Genomic DNA, 13,318 nt, shown 5'->3' with positions numbered 1-13,318 from the left:
GCCATCTTGGAACTGGTAAAAGATCTTCTTGCAAGGAATTCAATGTTATATGAATTTCATAATGATGGGTTGAGACCCAAAATTGTGATCTGAATTGTAAACAAAGTCAATTGCAGAAATTTGAAAATAAATTTGTCATGTTGCCACTTGCGGGTGGAGCACCAAAGCAAATTCCCTGTATGTGAATACTTGGCCAATAAACCTATTAACTTAAAACTTCAACTTAAACTTAAAAATAAACTTATAAATGATTGGTTACGATTTGCAAGTTGGGAATTGTATTTAAAGTTTTCACAGCAGGTAAGCAAAGATAAATCTGCATACTGTCCCTATAGAGCATATATTGTACTGATGTTTTGGTTTAGAGATACAGCATAGAAACAGGCCCTTCGGCCCATCGAGTCCATGCCGACCAGCAATCACTCCGTACACTAGTCCAACACACTAGGGGCAATTTGCAGAAGCCAATTCATTTACAAACCTGTACATCTTTGGATTGTGGGAGAAAACATATGTGGTCACGGAGAGAGTGTACAAACTCTGTACAGACAGCAACCATAGTCAGGATCGAACCCGGGACTCTGGCGCTGTAAGTCAGCAACTCTACCGCTGCGCCACCATGCCGCCCGAATGTATAGTGTGATTTGACTGGATAATCGGCACGGCAGCCCTTTCTCTGTATCTCTGTAAACGTGACAATAAATAAAGTAAATTAAACTAATCCGAACTAAACTAAACTTGAAGGAAACCCACTTGGTAACAGGGAGAACGTACAAACTCCACACAGACAGCACCCGAGGACAGGATGGAACCCAGAACTCTGGCGCTGTGGCAGAGCAACTCTACCAACAGTGCCGTGATCTACATTTCCTTATCTACAAAGTGTTCGAAAGAGCACGTCAGGGGAAGTTACAAAGACACACAAGACCTCGAGTGCTGTCAGTGTGGAGTTTGCACATTCTCCCTGGGACTGCGTGGGTTTCCTCCGGGTGCTCCGTTTTCCTCTCACATCCCCAAAACGTGCGGGTTCGTAGGTCAATTGTAAATTGCCCCCTTGTGCGTAGGGAGCGGATGAGAAAGTAGGATATCATAGGACTAGTGTGGGAAGGGGTGTTCGCTGGTTGGCCTGGACTCGATGGGCCGAATGGCCTGTTTCCATGCTGTATCTCTAAACTAAAAGGTACATCTTTCTTCCAGCAATGCCGGTCATTAACGGGAAATATTATCTATCTGAATTGATAGCTAAGTGTTCCTCATCCACCAACATTAAAACACACCCAATGCCCGAATAAACACAGTCGCAATCAATAAAGAGCTCTCTTTCCAACGAGCAGGTTTTGTCCGAGGTAAGACAATCTCAAAATTGACATCAATGGCCTAGTCGGGGTCAGTTCGTGGGGGAGTTCCCCCCGCCACGGGTGCCATGTCATCCCGTGCTACCTGCTCCGTGGTCGGATAGTCGGCGACTAAACCGTCTCCCCCACCTGGTTTGCCAGGTGAGGAGGGGGCTGTGGACCCCCAGCAGGACCAAAAACAAGACCTGCCAAAGGGCGGATGAGCTCCTGGTGAGCCAACGGCCATCCACACTTCAGTAGAAGTTGCGATCACTGTCGTACACGGCATTGTAAGGCACTCCAAAGACGTACAGGTTTGTAGGTTAATTGGCGTTGGTATACAGTAAGTGTAAATTGTCCCTAGTGTGTGTGTGTGTGGGAAAGTGTTAGTGTGCGGGGATCACTGGTCGGCACGGACTCGGTGGGTCGAAGGGCCTGTTTCCCCCCTGTACATCCAAACTAAACTGAACTAAGACTAAATTTTATCTTCCTAATTCACACTCAATAACATATCCTGTTTAATATTTCCAGTGTAGTCAATACTCCGTGAATGTTGTAGTTCTACAGAAACCTGAATAGAAACCTTTGACAACTTTGCACAACTTTTAACAGTGATTCAATAGACAATAGACAATAGGTGCAGGAGTAGGCCATTCGGCCCTTCGAGCCATTCAATGTGATCATGGCTGATCATCTCCAACCAGTACCCCGTTCCTGCCTCCTCCCCATATCCCCTGACTGCTATTTTTAAGAGCCCTATCTAGCTCTCTCTTGAAAGCATCCAGAGAACCTGCCTCCACCGCCCTCTGAGGCAGAGAATTCCACAGACTCACAACTCTCTGTGAGAAAAAGTGTTTCCTCGTCTCCGTTCTGAATGGCTTAGCCCTTATTCTTAAGCTGTGGCCCCTGGTTCTGGACTCCCCCAACATCGGGAAGATGTTTCCTGCCTCTAGCGTGTCCAAACCCTCAATAATCTTATATGTTTCAATAAGATTCCCTCTCATCCTTCTGAACTCCAGAGTGTACAAGCCCAGCTGCTCCATTGTCTCAGCATCTGACAGTCCCGCCATCCCGGGAATTAACCTTGTAAACCTACGCTGCAAGTATTTAAGAGTGGACTCACGTAGAGAAGGCGTTGTTTTGCTTGGCGCACCGTATTCCCTTGCAGTGGTCGGGCTCCTCGGACGCGCTGGTCTCGTAGTAGAAGTAGAGCTGGTTCAGGCCGTTGGCGAAGGCGAGCAGCACCAGGCAGTAGATGAAGAGGAACTTGAGGATATCCAGCAGCATCCGTCCCAGCGAGATCTGCAGCGGCCCCAGGTGGGAGTTGGCGGTGAAGAGCGAGATCAGCCGGAGGGAGCTGAAGATGTTGGCGATGGCAAAGAGAGCCTCGGCGATCAGCGTGGGGTGCCACATCTCCCACTCCTCCCGTGGCCGCGAGCCGTTGTACTTCAAAACAAACCGTAAAAAAACCAGTCAGGTCAGGAACATCCAATAAACTGGCCAAGCCTACCGCCACTTTCGCCTTTATGCCCCTGTCCCACTTAGGAAACCTGAATGGAAACCTCTGGAGACTTTGCGCCCCACTCAAGGTTTCCGTGCGGTTCCCGGAGGTTTTGTCCGTCTCCCTACCTGCTTCCACTACCTGCAACCTCCGGCAACCACCTGCAACCTCCGGGAACCACCTGCAACCTCCGGGAACCGCACGGTAACCTTGGGTGGAGCGCAAAGTCTCCAGAGGTTTCATAGAAACATAGAAACATAGAAAATAGGTGCAGGAGTAGGCCATTCGGCCCTTCGAGCCTGCACCGCCATTCGATATGATCATGGCTGATCATCCAACTCAGTATCCTGTACCTGCCTTCTCTCCATACCCCCTGATCCCTTTAGCCACAAGGGCCACATCTAACTCCCTCTTAAATATAGCCAATGAACTGGCCTCAACTACCTTCTGTGTCAGAGAATTCCACAGATTCACCATTCTCTCTGTAAAAAATGATTTTCTCATCTCGGTCCTAAAAGACTTCCCTCTTATCCTTAAACTGTGACCCCTTGTTCTGGACTTCCCCAACATCGGGAATAATCTTCCTGCATCTAGCCTGTACAACCCCTTAAGAATTTTGTAAGTTTCTATAAGATCCCCCCTCAATCTTCTAAATTTTAGCGTGTACAAGCCGAGTCTATCCAGTCTTTCTTCATATGAAAGTCCTGCCATCCCAGGAATCAGTCTGGTGAACCTTCTCTGTACTCCCTCTATGGCAAGAATGTCTTTCCTCAGATTAGGAGACCAAAACTGTACGCAATACTCCAGGTGCGGTCTCACCAAGACCCTGTACAACTGCAGTAGAACCTCCCTGCTCTTATACTCAAATCCTTTTGCTATGAATGTTAACATACCATTTGCTTTCTTCACTGCCTGCTGCACCTGCATGCCTACTTTCAATGACTGGTGTACCATGACACCCAGGTCTCGTTGCATCTCCCCTTTTCCTAATCGGCCACCATTCAGATAATAGTCTACTTTCCTGTTTTTGCCTCCAAAGTGGATAACCTCACATTTATCCACATTATACAGCATCTGCCATGCATTTGCCCACTCACCCAACCTATCCAAGTCACCTTGCAGCCTCCTAGCATCCTCCTCACAGCTAACACTGCCCCCAGCTTCATGTCATCCGCAAACTTGGAGATATTGCCTTCAATTCCCTCATCCAGATCATTAATATATATTGTAAATAGCTGGGGTCCCAGCACTGAGCCTTGCGGTACCCCACTAGTCACTGCCTGCCATTGTGAAAAGGACCCGTTTACTCCTACTCTTTGCTTCCTGTCTGCCAGCCAGTTCTCTATCCACATCAATACTGAACCCCCAATACCGTGTGCTTTAAGTTTGTATACTAATCACTTATGTGGGACCTTGTCGAAACCCGTTCAGGTTTCCTAAGTGGGACAGGGGCATTGGAGATAGAGAGTGGAAACAAGTTCTCCAGCCCGCCCAGTCCCCGCCAACCAGCGATCACGCCGACACACTCACGCTGAGGACGATTTACAATATTACCGCGGCCAATTCACCTACAAGCCTGGACGTCTCAGGCATGTGGGAGGAAACCGGAGCACCCGGAGAAAACCCACGCAGGTCACAGGAAGAACGTAAAACTCCTTACAGGTAGCACCCATGGTCAAGGTGGAACCCGAGTCTCTGGCACTGTGAGGCAGCATCTCTACCGCTGCACCACCGTGCCGCCCCTAGCAAAGGACACTTGGACAGGTACGTAAACAGGAATGGTTCAGAGGGCTACGGACCAAATGGGAATAGTGTAGATGGGGCAATTTATGAATGGGTTGGGCTGAAGGGCCTGTTTCCGTGCTGAGTAACTCAATGACTTCCTATCCATGAACCTGTCCAAATGTCTTTTAAATGTTGCCTCACTGACTTCCTCAATGACTTCCTCGTTCCATACAACCCACACAAAACAGGACAATAGAGAGTACGGCAGTGGAGAGGCACGGTGGTGCAGTGGTATAGTCGCTGCCTCACAGCGCCAGAAACCTGGGTTCGATCCTGACTACGGGTGCAGTCTGGACGGAGTTTGCACGTCCTCCCTGTGACCCACGTGGGTTTTCTCCGGGTGCTCCGGTTTCCTCCCTCACTCCAAAGACGTGCAGGTTTGTAGGTTAATTGACGCTGGTAAAAATTGTAAATTGTTCTGAGTGTGTGTAGGATAGTGTTTTATGCCCCTGTCCCACTTAGGAAACCTGAACGGAAACCTCTGGAGACTTTGCGCCCTCACCCAAGGTTTCCGTACAGTTCCCGGAGGTTTTTGTCAGTCTCCCTACCTGCTTCCACTACCTGCAACCTCCGGCAACCACCTGCAACCTCCGGGAACCACACGGAAAGTCTCCAGAGGTTTCCATTCAGGTTTCTAAGTGGGACAGGGGTATTAGTGTGCGGGGTGATCGCTGGTCGACGCCGACTCGGTGGGCTGAAGGGCCTGTCTCCGCTTCAGCTGATCAGCTGCATGAAAGCTTTACCCAGCACATGCTGTAGCTGAATGTTTCTGCTCTTGCCCTGAAGCTGTCTGTTTCTGCAGCGAGCAAACTTCAAAACCAAGATCACTAACCGCATGCTGATTTTTTGACTCATCCCAGAAGGAGATAAATGGCCGCAAGAAATTATCCGAGCAAAGACTCACTCACGGAAGTAAAAATAAATCTTTGCAGAGTTGCTCAGTGTTCTTATCTTATCGAGGTGCAAAAAATCATGAGAGGAATAGATCGGGTAGATGCACAGAGTCTCTTGCCCAGAGTAGGTGAATCGAGGACCAGAGGACATAGGTTTAAGGTGAGGGGGGAAAGATTTAAGAGGAATCTGAGGGGTAACCTTTTCAGAGAAACATAGAAAATAGGTGCAGGAGGAGACCATTCGGCCCTTCAAGCCAGCACCACCATTCATTGTGATCATGGCTGATCGTCACCTATCAATAACCCGTGCCTGCCTTCTCCCCATATCCTTTGATTCCACTAGCCCCTAGAGCTCTATCTAACTCTCTCTTAAATCCATCCAGTGACTTGGCCTCCACTGCCCTCTGTGGCAGGGAATTCCATAAATTCACAACTCTCTGGGTGAAAACGTTTTTTCTCACCTCAGTCTTAAATGGCTTCCCCTTTATTCTAAGACTGTGGCCCCTGGTTCTGGACTCGCCCAACATTGGGAACATTTTTCCTGCATCTAGCTTGTCCAGTCCTTTTATAATTTTATATGTTTATATTTTTATATGATTATAATTTTATATTTTGTGTCTATCTTGAGGGGGGATCTTATAGAAACTTACAAAATTCTTAAGGGGTTGGACAGGCTAGATGCAGGAAGATTGTTCTCGATGTTGGGGAAGTCCAGAACAAGGGGTCACAGTTCAAGTTCAAGTGAGTTTATTGTCATGTGTCCCTGTATATTGGGAAATTTTTCCTGCATCTAGCTTGTCCAGTCCTTTTATAATTTTATATGTTTCTATAAGATCCTCCCTCATCCTTCTAAACTCCAGTGAATACAAGCCTAGTCTTTTCAATCTTCCCTCATATGACAGTCCCGCCATCCCAGGGAACAATCTCGTGATCACAAGGGTGGTGTGTACGGAACGAGCTGCCAGAGGAGGCAGTTGATGCAGGGTCTAACCCAACGTTTAAGAAGCAATTAGACAGGTGCATGGATAGGACAGGTTTGGAGGGAAATGGACCAAACACAGGCAGGTGGCTCTGAAGATAGACACAAAAAGCTGGAGTAACTCAGCGGAACAGGCAGCATCTCTGGAGAGAAGGAATGGGTGACGTTTTGGGTCGAGACTGAAAGACTGAAGAAGTGTCTCGACCCGAAACGTCACCCATTCCTTCTCTCCGGAGATGCTGCCTGTCCCGCTGAGTTACTCCAGCTTTTTGTGTCTATCTTCGGTGTAAACCAGCATCTGCAGTTCCTTCCTACACAGGTGGTTCTGATACAGCATCCATAACAAAGTGGGAAAGGATTCCTCCATGCTCATATGTACTAAACCCAAAATAAAACCAACAGTCACGCACGATATAATTCTGCTCCGTTGACGTTAATGGAATGTAATGTCAGACCCACAGCACCGTTACTGATCCACATATTTACCACGCTTGCCCATGGTCAAGTTTGTATTCTGTTTTTTAGAGCGTTGTGCTATATTTATTTCCAGCATTATTTGTCTATTATATGGTTGGGTGGCACAGTGTCAGAGCTGCTGTCTGTCCCACAGCGCCTGAGGCCCGGGTTCGATGCTGACCTCGGCTGCTGTCTGTGTGTGTGGAGTTTGCACGTTCTCCCCGTGACCGCGTGGGCTTCCTCCGGGTGCTCCGGTTTCCTCCCTCATCCCAAAGAGGTGCGGGTTTGTCGGTTAATTGGCCCCCTGTAAATTGCCCCCTAGTGTGCAGGGAGTGGATGGGAAAGCGGGATTAACATAGAAACATAGAAAATAGGTGCAGGAGTAGGCCATTCGGCCCTTCGAGCCAGCACCGCCATTCAATATGATCATGGCTGATCATCCAACTCAGTATCCCGTACCTGCCTTCTCTCCATACCCCCTGATCCCTTTAGCCACAAGGGCCACATCTAACTCCCTCTTAAATATAGCCAATGAACTGGCCTCAACTACCTTCTGTGGCAGAGAGTTCCAGAGATTCACCACTCTCTGTGTGAAAAATGTTTTTCTCATCTCGGTCCTAAAAGATTTCCCCTCTATCCTTAAACTGTGACCCCCTTGTCCTGCTGCTATCCCATCTTTAATAACTGACTCTAGCAGTTTCCCCACTACCGATGTTAGACTAACTGGTCTGTAATTCCCCGTTTTCTCTCTCCCTCCCTCTTTAAAAAGTGGAACATGGAACTATTATGAACAGGTGATCGATGGTCGGCGTGGACTCGGTGTGCCGAAGGGCATGCTTCCACGCTGAATCACTAAACACTGTATTGGATATTCACGCAGCAGGGAAGAACAACCCTGGGTCTCTTTCCAAAGGTTTACGCGGTTGCAAGGGAAAGTGCCAGGGGAGGGGGTGGTTCTGGTGGGAAGGGACGAATTGACCAGGGAGTTACGGAGGGAGCGGTCTCTGCGGAAAGCAGACAGGGGAGGATGTGGGCAGTGGTGGGATCCCGTTGGAGGTGGCGAAAATGTCGGTGGATTATTTGTTGTATGCGACGGCTGGTAGGGTGGAAGGTGAGGACTAGGGGGACTCTGCCCTTGTTGCGAGTGGGGGGATGGGGAGTGAGAGCAGAGTTACGGGGTATTGAAGAGACCCTGGTGAGAGCCTAACCAGAGCAACTAAACATGGTATTTCCTAGGAGAATATAGGCTTAAGGTGAGAGGGGAAAATTTTGGCCCGAAACGTTGCCTATTTCCTTCGCTCCATAGATGCTGCTGCACCCGCTGAGTTTCTCCAGCATCTTTGTGTAAAATGGATAATTCAGTTCAGTCCAGTTTAGTTTATTGTCACGTGTACCGAGGTACAGTGGATAGCTTTAGTGGCGTGCTAACCAGTCAGCGGAAAGACAATACGTGATTACACTCGAGCCATTTACAGTGTTTAGATACATGATAAGGGAATAATGTTCAGTGCAAAATAAAGCCAGCAAAGTCCGATCAAGGACTTTGAGGTCGGTAAAGTCCGATCAAGGTCTGAGGGTCACCAATGACGTAGATAGGAAAGGTTTGGAGAGATATGGGCCAAACTGCTGACTAGTGTAGATGGGGCACCTTAATCAGCATTGGTTGATTTGAGCCCAGGTTCCTGTGTTGTAGGGCCCTGATATTTCTATGGTGTATATGTACAAGCCCAGATTACTGACTAAATCCATCATCCACTATTTGAAGGAAATTTAAATAGATGAATAATTTAATAAGGCAGTAGGAAGGTAAAGAGTGTATAAAGACACTGGATATTAGTGTGCTCACTGCCGACGGTGTTGGCTGAGCTATGATTATGACTGAGCAAACAGAAGTGCTGCCTTGTGGAAATATCAGGTGCGGCACGATGGCGCAGCGGTAGAGTGGCTGCCTTACAGCGCTTGCAGCGCCAGAGACCCGGGTTCGATCCTGACTATGGGTGCTGTCTGTGCGGAGTTTGTACGTTCCCTCCGTGACCTGCGAGATCTTCGCTTTTCTCGGCTTGTAGGTTAATTGGCTTGTTATCAATGTAAAGTTGTCCCTAGTAGGATAGTGCGGGGATTGCTGATCCGCGTGGACTCGGTGGGCTGAAGGGCCTGTTTCCGCGCTGTATCTCTAAAGTATATTTCTAAACCAGAGCAAAACCTGTATCAGCCGACATTTTAATATGAAAATCCTGGTCTCGTTAGGAGTATCACGCCGAGATCCTCACATTTTTTTCCTTGGCCCTCCTGCAAGTTCCTGACACTAATCCTCGCTGGAGAATGCTGGAAAGGTGTTAGATACAGCTGTAGCCGGAGGCACTTTCTCTCCGGCTATCCCCATAGCAGAGCTCAAACTAGTGACCTGCGGCGTTGCCCGTGGCAACCCGCAGCGGGGGCGTAACTAAGACAAGGAAAAACAAAATCTAAGGCATGCAAGACATCTTCCATTGAAGATGATTCAAATGTTGAAAATATATCAATCAGCAAATAATGGGAATGGTATGTCCAATAGTTATTTGTGATGAAGATAAAATATGTCGGTGAATAGACAGCGATCTGTCACAGAGTCACACAGCACGGAAACAGGCCCTTCAGCCCAGCTTGCCCCTGCCGACCATCTACGCTAGTCCCACCCGCCTGCGTTTGTCCATACCCCTCTCAACCTTTCCAATCTACAGTATGTACCTCTCCAATTGTCTTTTAAATGTTGTTATACAGTCGTATCTCCCTCAACCTCCTCCTCCAGCAGTTTGCTCCGTACACGCACCAGTCTCTGTGTGAAAACGTTGCCCTCAGGTTCCTATTACATCTTTCCCCTCTCACCTTAAACCTATGTCCTCTGCATCTTGATTCCCCCTTCTCTGGGCCAAAGACTCTGTGTATCTACTCTATCTATTCCCCTCATGGGAATTGGACAGGCTAGATGCAGGAAGCTGCTGGGTTACTCCAGCAATGTGTTTTTCACGCAGAGAGTGGTGAATCTCTGGAACTCTCTGCCACAGAAGGTAGTTGAGGACAGTTCATTGGCTATATTTAAGAGGGAGTTAGATGTGGCCCTTGTGGCTAAAGAGATCAGGGGGTATGGAGAGAAGGCAGGTACAGGATACTGAGTTGGATGATCAGCCATGATCATATTGAATGGCGGTGCAGGCTCGAAGGGCCAAATGGCCTACTCCTGCACCTATTTTCTATGTTTCTATGGCCTTATACATATAAGATCACGGTCTTATATTCTATAACAGGGGTCGGCAACTCACGGCCCCCGGACCGAATGCCACCCGTAACCCGAAATCATCCGGTCCGCCGAGAGCGGTCGATCTCCGGCTGTACCGCTTCCTGCGCAAAGCCGCCGGCACGGCCACGCACCTTCTGTCAACACGTATAAGAACGAACTGCAGATGCTGGAAAGATCGAATGTAGACAAAAATGCTGGAGAAACTCAGCGGGTGAGACATGCAAGGATTGCATGAGGCTGCCTCACCCGCTGAGTTTCTCCAGTTGGATGATCAGCCATGATCACATTGAATGGCGGTGTAGGCTCGAAGGGCCGAATGGCCTCCTCCTGCACCTATTTTCTATGTTTCTATGTTTCTATGTTTCCAGCATTTTTGTCTACCTTCTGTGACCACGTGATTTGATGCCTGCCATCTGGGGCGGGATGGAGGTGGGATCCATGTGTACACGTGATAGATGTGGCCCGCCATCCGCTCACAGACATGTGTCCCAGCCCCTATGTAGAACAAGGTTGCCCACCCCTGCTCTATAAGATCACCCCCCATCCTCCTGCGCTCCAAGGAATAAAGTCCCAGCCTTCCCATTCTCTATATTGGAATGCCAATATATATAGAATGGCTCTTCCTCCTAGCCAAAAGAATGTAGACTCAAGGAACTGCAGATGCTGGTTTCCCAAAGAAAGACACAAAGTTCTGGAGTAACTCCAACACCATTCCCTGGCAAGGCGTTCCTGACTACTCTGTGTAAATAAAACATGCCCCACACATCGCCAGGAAACTTTCCCCCTCTCACCGTATATCGGTCACGGTGGCGCAGCGGTAGAGTTGCTGCCTCACAGCGAATGCAGCGCCGGAGACCCGGGTTCGATCCCGACTACGGGCGCTGTCTGTACGGAGTTTGTACGTTCTCCCTGTGACCGGCGTGGGTTTTCTCCAAGATCTCCGGTTTCCTCCCACACTCCAAAGACGTGCAGGTTTGTAGGTGAATTGGCTTGGTAAATGTAAAAATTGTCCCTAGTGGGTGTAGGACGGTGTTAATGTGCGGGGATCGCTGGTCTGCATTGTCCAGCGATCCCCGCACGCTAACACTATCCTACACACACTCGGGACAATTTACAATTTTACCAAAGCCAATTAACTTACAAAACAGTACGTCATTGGAGCGGAGGAGGAAACTGGAGCCACCAGTAGAAAGCCCACGCAGGTCACGGGGGTAGCGTGCAAACTCCGTATGGACAGCGCCCGTGGGCAGGATTGAACCCGGTTCCCTGGTGCTCCACCACGCCTTCATTGTTCGTAATAGCTAGCTGGAATTCCTGTGTTGAAACGTCTGCTGATTACTCACCTTCACATAGGCAACGATCTTCAGTGAGATGGTGGCCAAATACAAGGAGTTCATGGCAAAATCCATCAAGTTCCACCAGTCATGAACGTACTCATTAAATCCACCGTCCCACATTTCCTTGATCTCAGCCCAGATAAAACCTGCAAGAGAAGGAATTATTTTATTCACGTTCATAAGTGAGAGGAGGAAAGTTAGGCCATTCGGCCCATCATGTTTACTCATGACTGATCTGTCTCTCCCTCCTAACCCCATTCTCCTGCCTTCTCCCCATAGCCCCTGACACCCGTACCAACCAAGAATCGATCTATCTCTGCCTCCACAAAGATCCACTGACAGCCTCCACAGCCGTCTGTGGCAATGAATTCTACAGATTCACCACCCTCTAAAGAAATTCCTCCTCATCTCCTTCCTAAAGAACCGTCCTTTTATTCTAAGGCTGTGCCCTCTGTTCCTGGACTCTCCCACAAGTGGAAACATCTTCTCCACATCTACTCTATCCAGGTGTTTCACTATCTATTATTTATCTGCATTTCTGAGACTTTACACTTTTAGAGTTTATTGTTTAGAGATACAGCGTGGGTACAGGCCCTTCGGCCCATCGTGTCCACGCTGATCATCTATTCCATTGTTCTCTACAATACTACAAACCTCTATTCTACACACACTAGGGACAATCTACAGAAGTCAATTAGCGTACAAACCTGCACGTCTTTGGGTTGGGGTTCAGACGTAAGTCTAATGGGCCTGTCCCACTTACGCAACTTTTTCAGCGACTGCCGGCACCCGTCATAGGTCGCTGCAGGTCGCCGAAAATGTTCGACATGTTGAAAATCCAGCGGCGACCAGAACAAGGTACGACTCTTTGGGCGACTACTCACGACCATACAGGCTTCACCCCGCGACATGACGCCAGGGTGTCGCTTGTATGGTCGTGAGTCGTCTCCTCAGTCGCCCAAAGAGTAGTAACATCTTTCTGGTCGCCGCTGGATTTTCAACGTGTTGAAAATTTTCGCCAACCAGCAACGACCTATGATGGGTGCCGGCAGTCGCCGAAAAAGTTGTGTAAGTGGGACAGGCCCATTAGGAGCACCTGCCCTATCCATGTACCTGTCGAAATGTCTCTTAAATGTCATGATAGAACCTGCCTCAACCACCTCCTCCAGCAGCTCGTTCCACCCCTCAGGTACCTATTAAGCTTTCCCCCCCCTCACCTTTCCCGTGGTGGATAAAAATGCTGGAGAAACTCAGCGGGTGAGGCAGCATCTATGGAGCGAAGGGATAGGCGACGTTTCAGGCCGAGACCCTTCCTGTAATGGGACGACTAGATCTGTGCATAATATTTCAACAGTGGCCCAACCACAGTTCATCCGACAGAGATGCAGCAATAGATTGTCATGAAACAATATACAACTGTATAAATACATACTCGATCAGTGTGGGTGTCGGGGGTTGTGGGGAGGAGGCAGGAGAATGGGGTTAGGAGGGAGAGATAGATCAGGCATGATTGAATGGCAGAGTAGGCTTGATGGGCCGAATGGCCTACTTCTGCTCCTATGACTCAGTTTAGTTTAGTTTAGAGGTACAGCACGGAAACAGGCCCTTCGGCCCACCGAGTCCGTGCCGACCAGCGATCACCCCGTACACCACCACTATCCTACACACACTCGGGACAAGTTACAATTTTCACCAAAGCCAATTAGCCTACAAACCTGTGGGAGGAAACCGGAGTACCGGGAGTTAACTCACGCAG

General features: G+C 48.7%; 1 protein-coding gene across 3 annotated transcripts in view; it reads right to left on the bottom strand.

Annotated features, from left to right (window-relative positions):
• LOC116979221 (short transient receptor potential channel 5-like) overlaps positions 1-13,318 on the bottom strand; it is a 76,953-nt gene that overhangs the window by 18,762 nt on the left and 44,873 nt on the right. For all 3 annotated transcript variants that reach the window (XM_033030794.1, XM_033030796.1, XM_033030795.1), the window contains exons 5-6: positions 11,569-11,708; positions 2,458-2,780 (exon numbers count right to left, since the gene is read on the bottom strand). In XM_033030794.1, the coding sequence (XP_032886685.1) occupies positions 2,458-2,780; positions 11,569-11,708 (463 nt within the window). The remainder of the gene's footprint in view (positions 1-2,457; positions 2,781-11,568; positions 11,709-13,318) is intronic.

This window comes from Amblyraja radiata, chromosome 12, assembly GCF_010909765.2.
Source record: "Amblyraja radiata isolate CabotCenter1 chromosome 12, sAmbRad1.1.pri, whole genome shotgun sequence".
Classification (NCBI taxonomy): domain Eukaryota; kingdom Metazoa; phylum Chordata; class Chondrichthyes; order Rajiformes; family Rajidae; genus Amblyraja; species Amblyraja radiata.
This window is presented reverse-complemented; position numbering and strand designations above follow the sequence as displayed.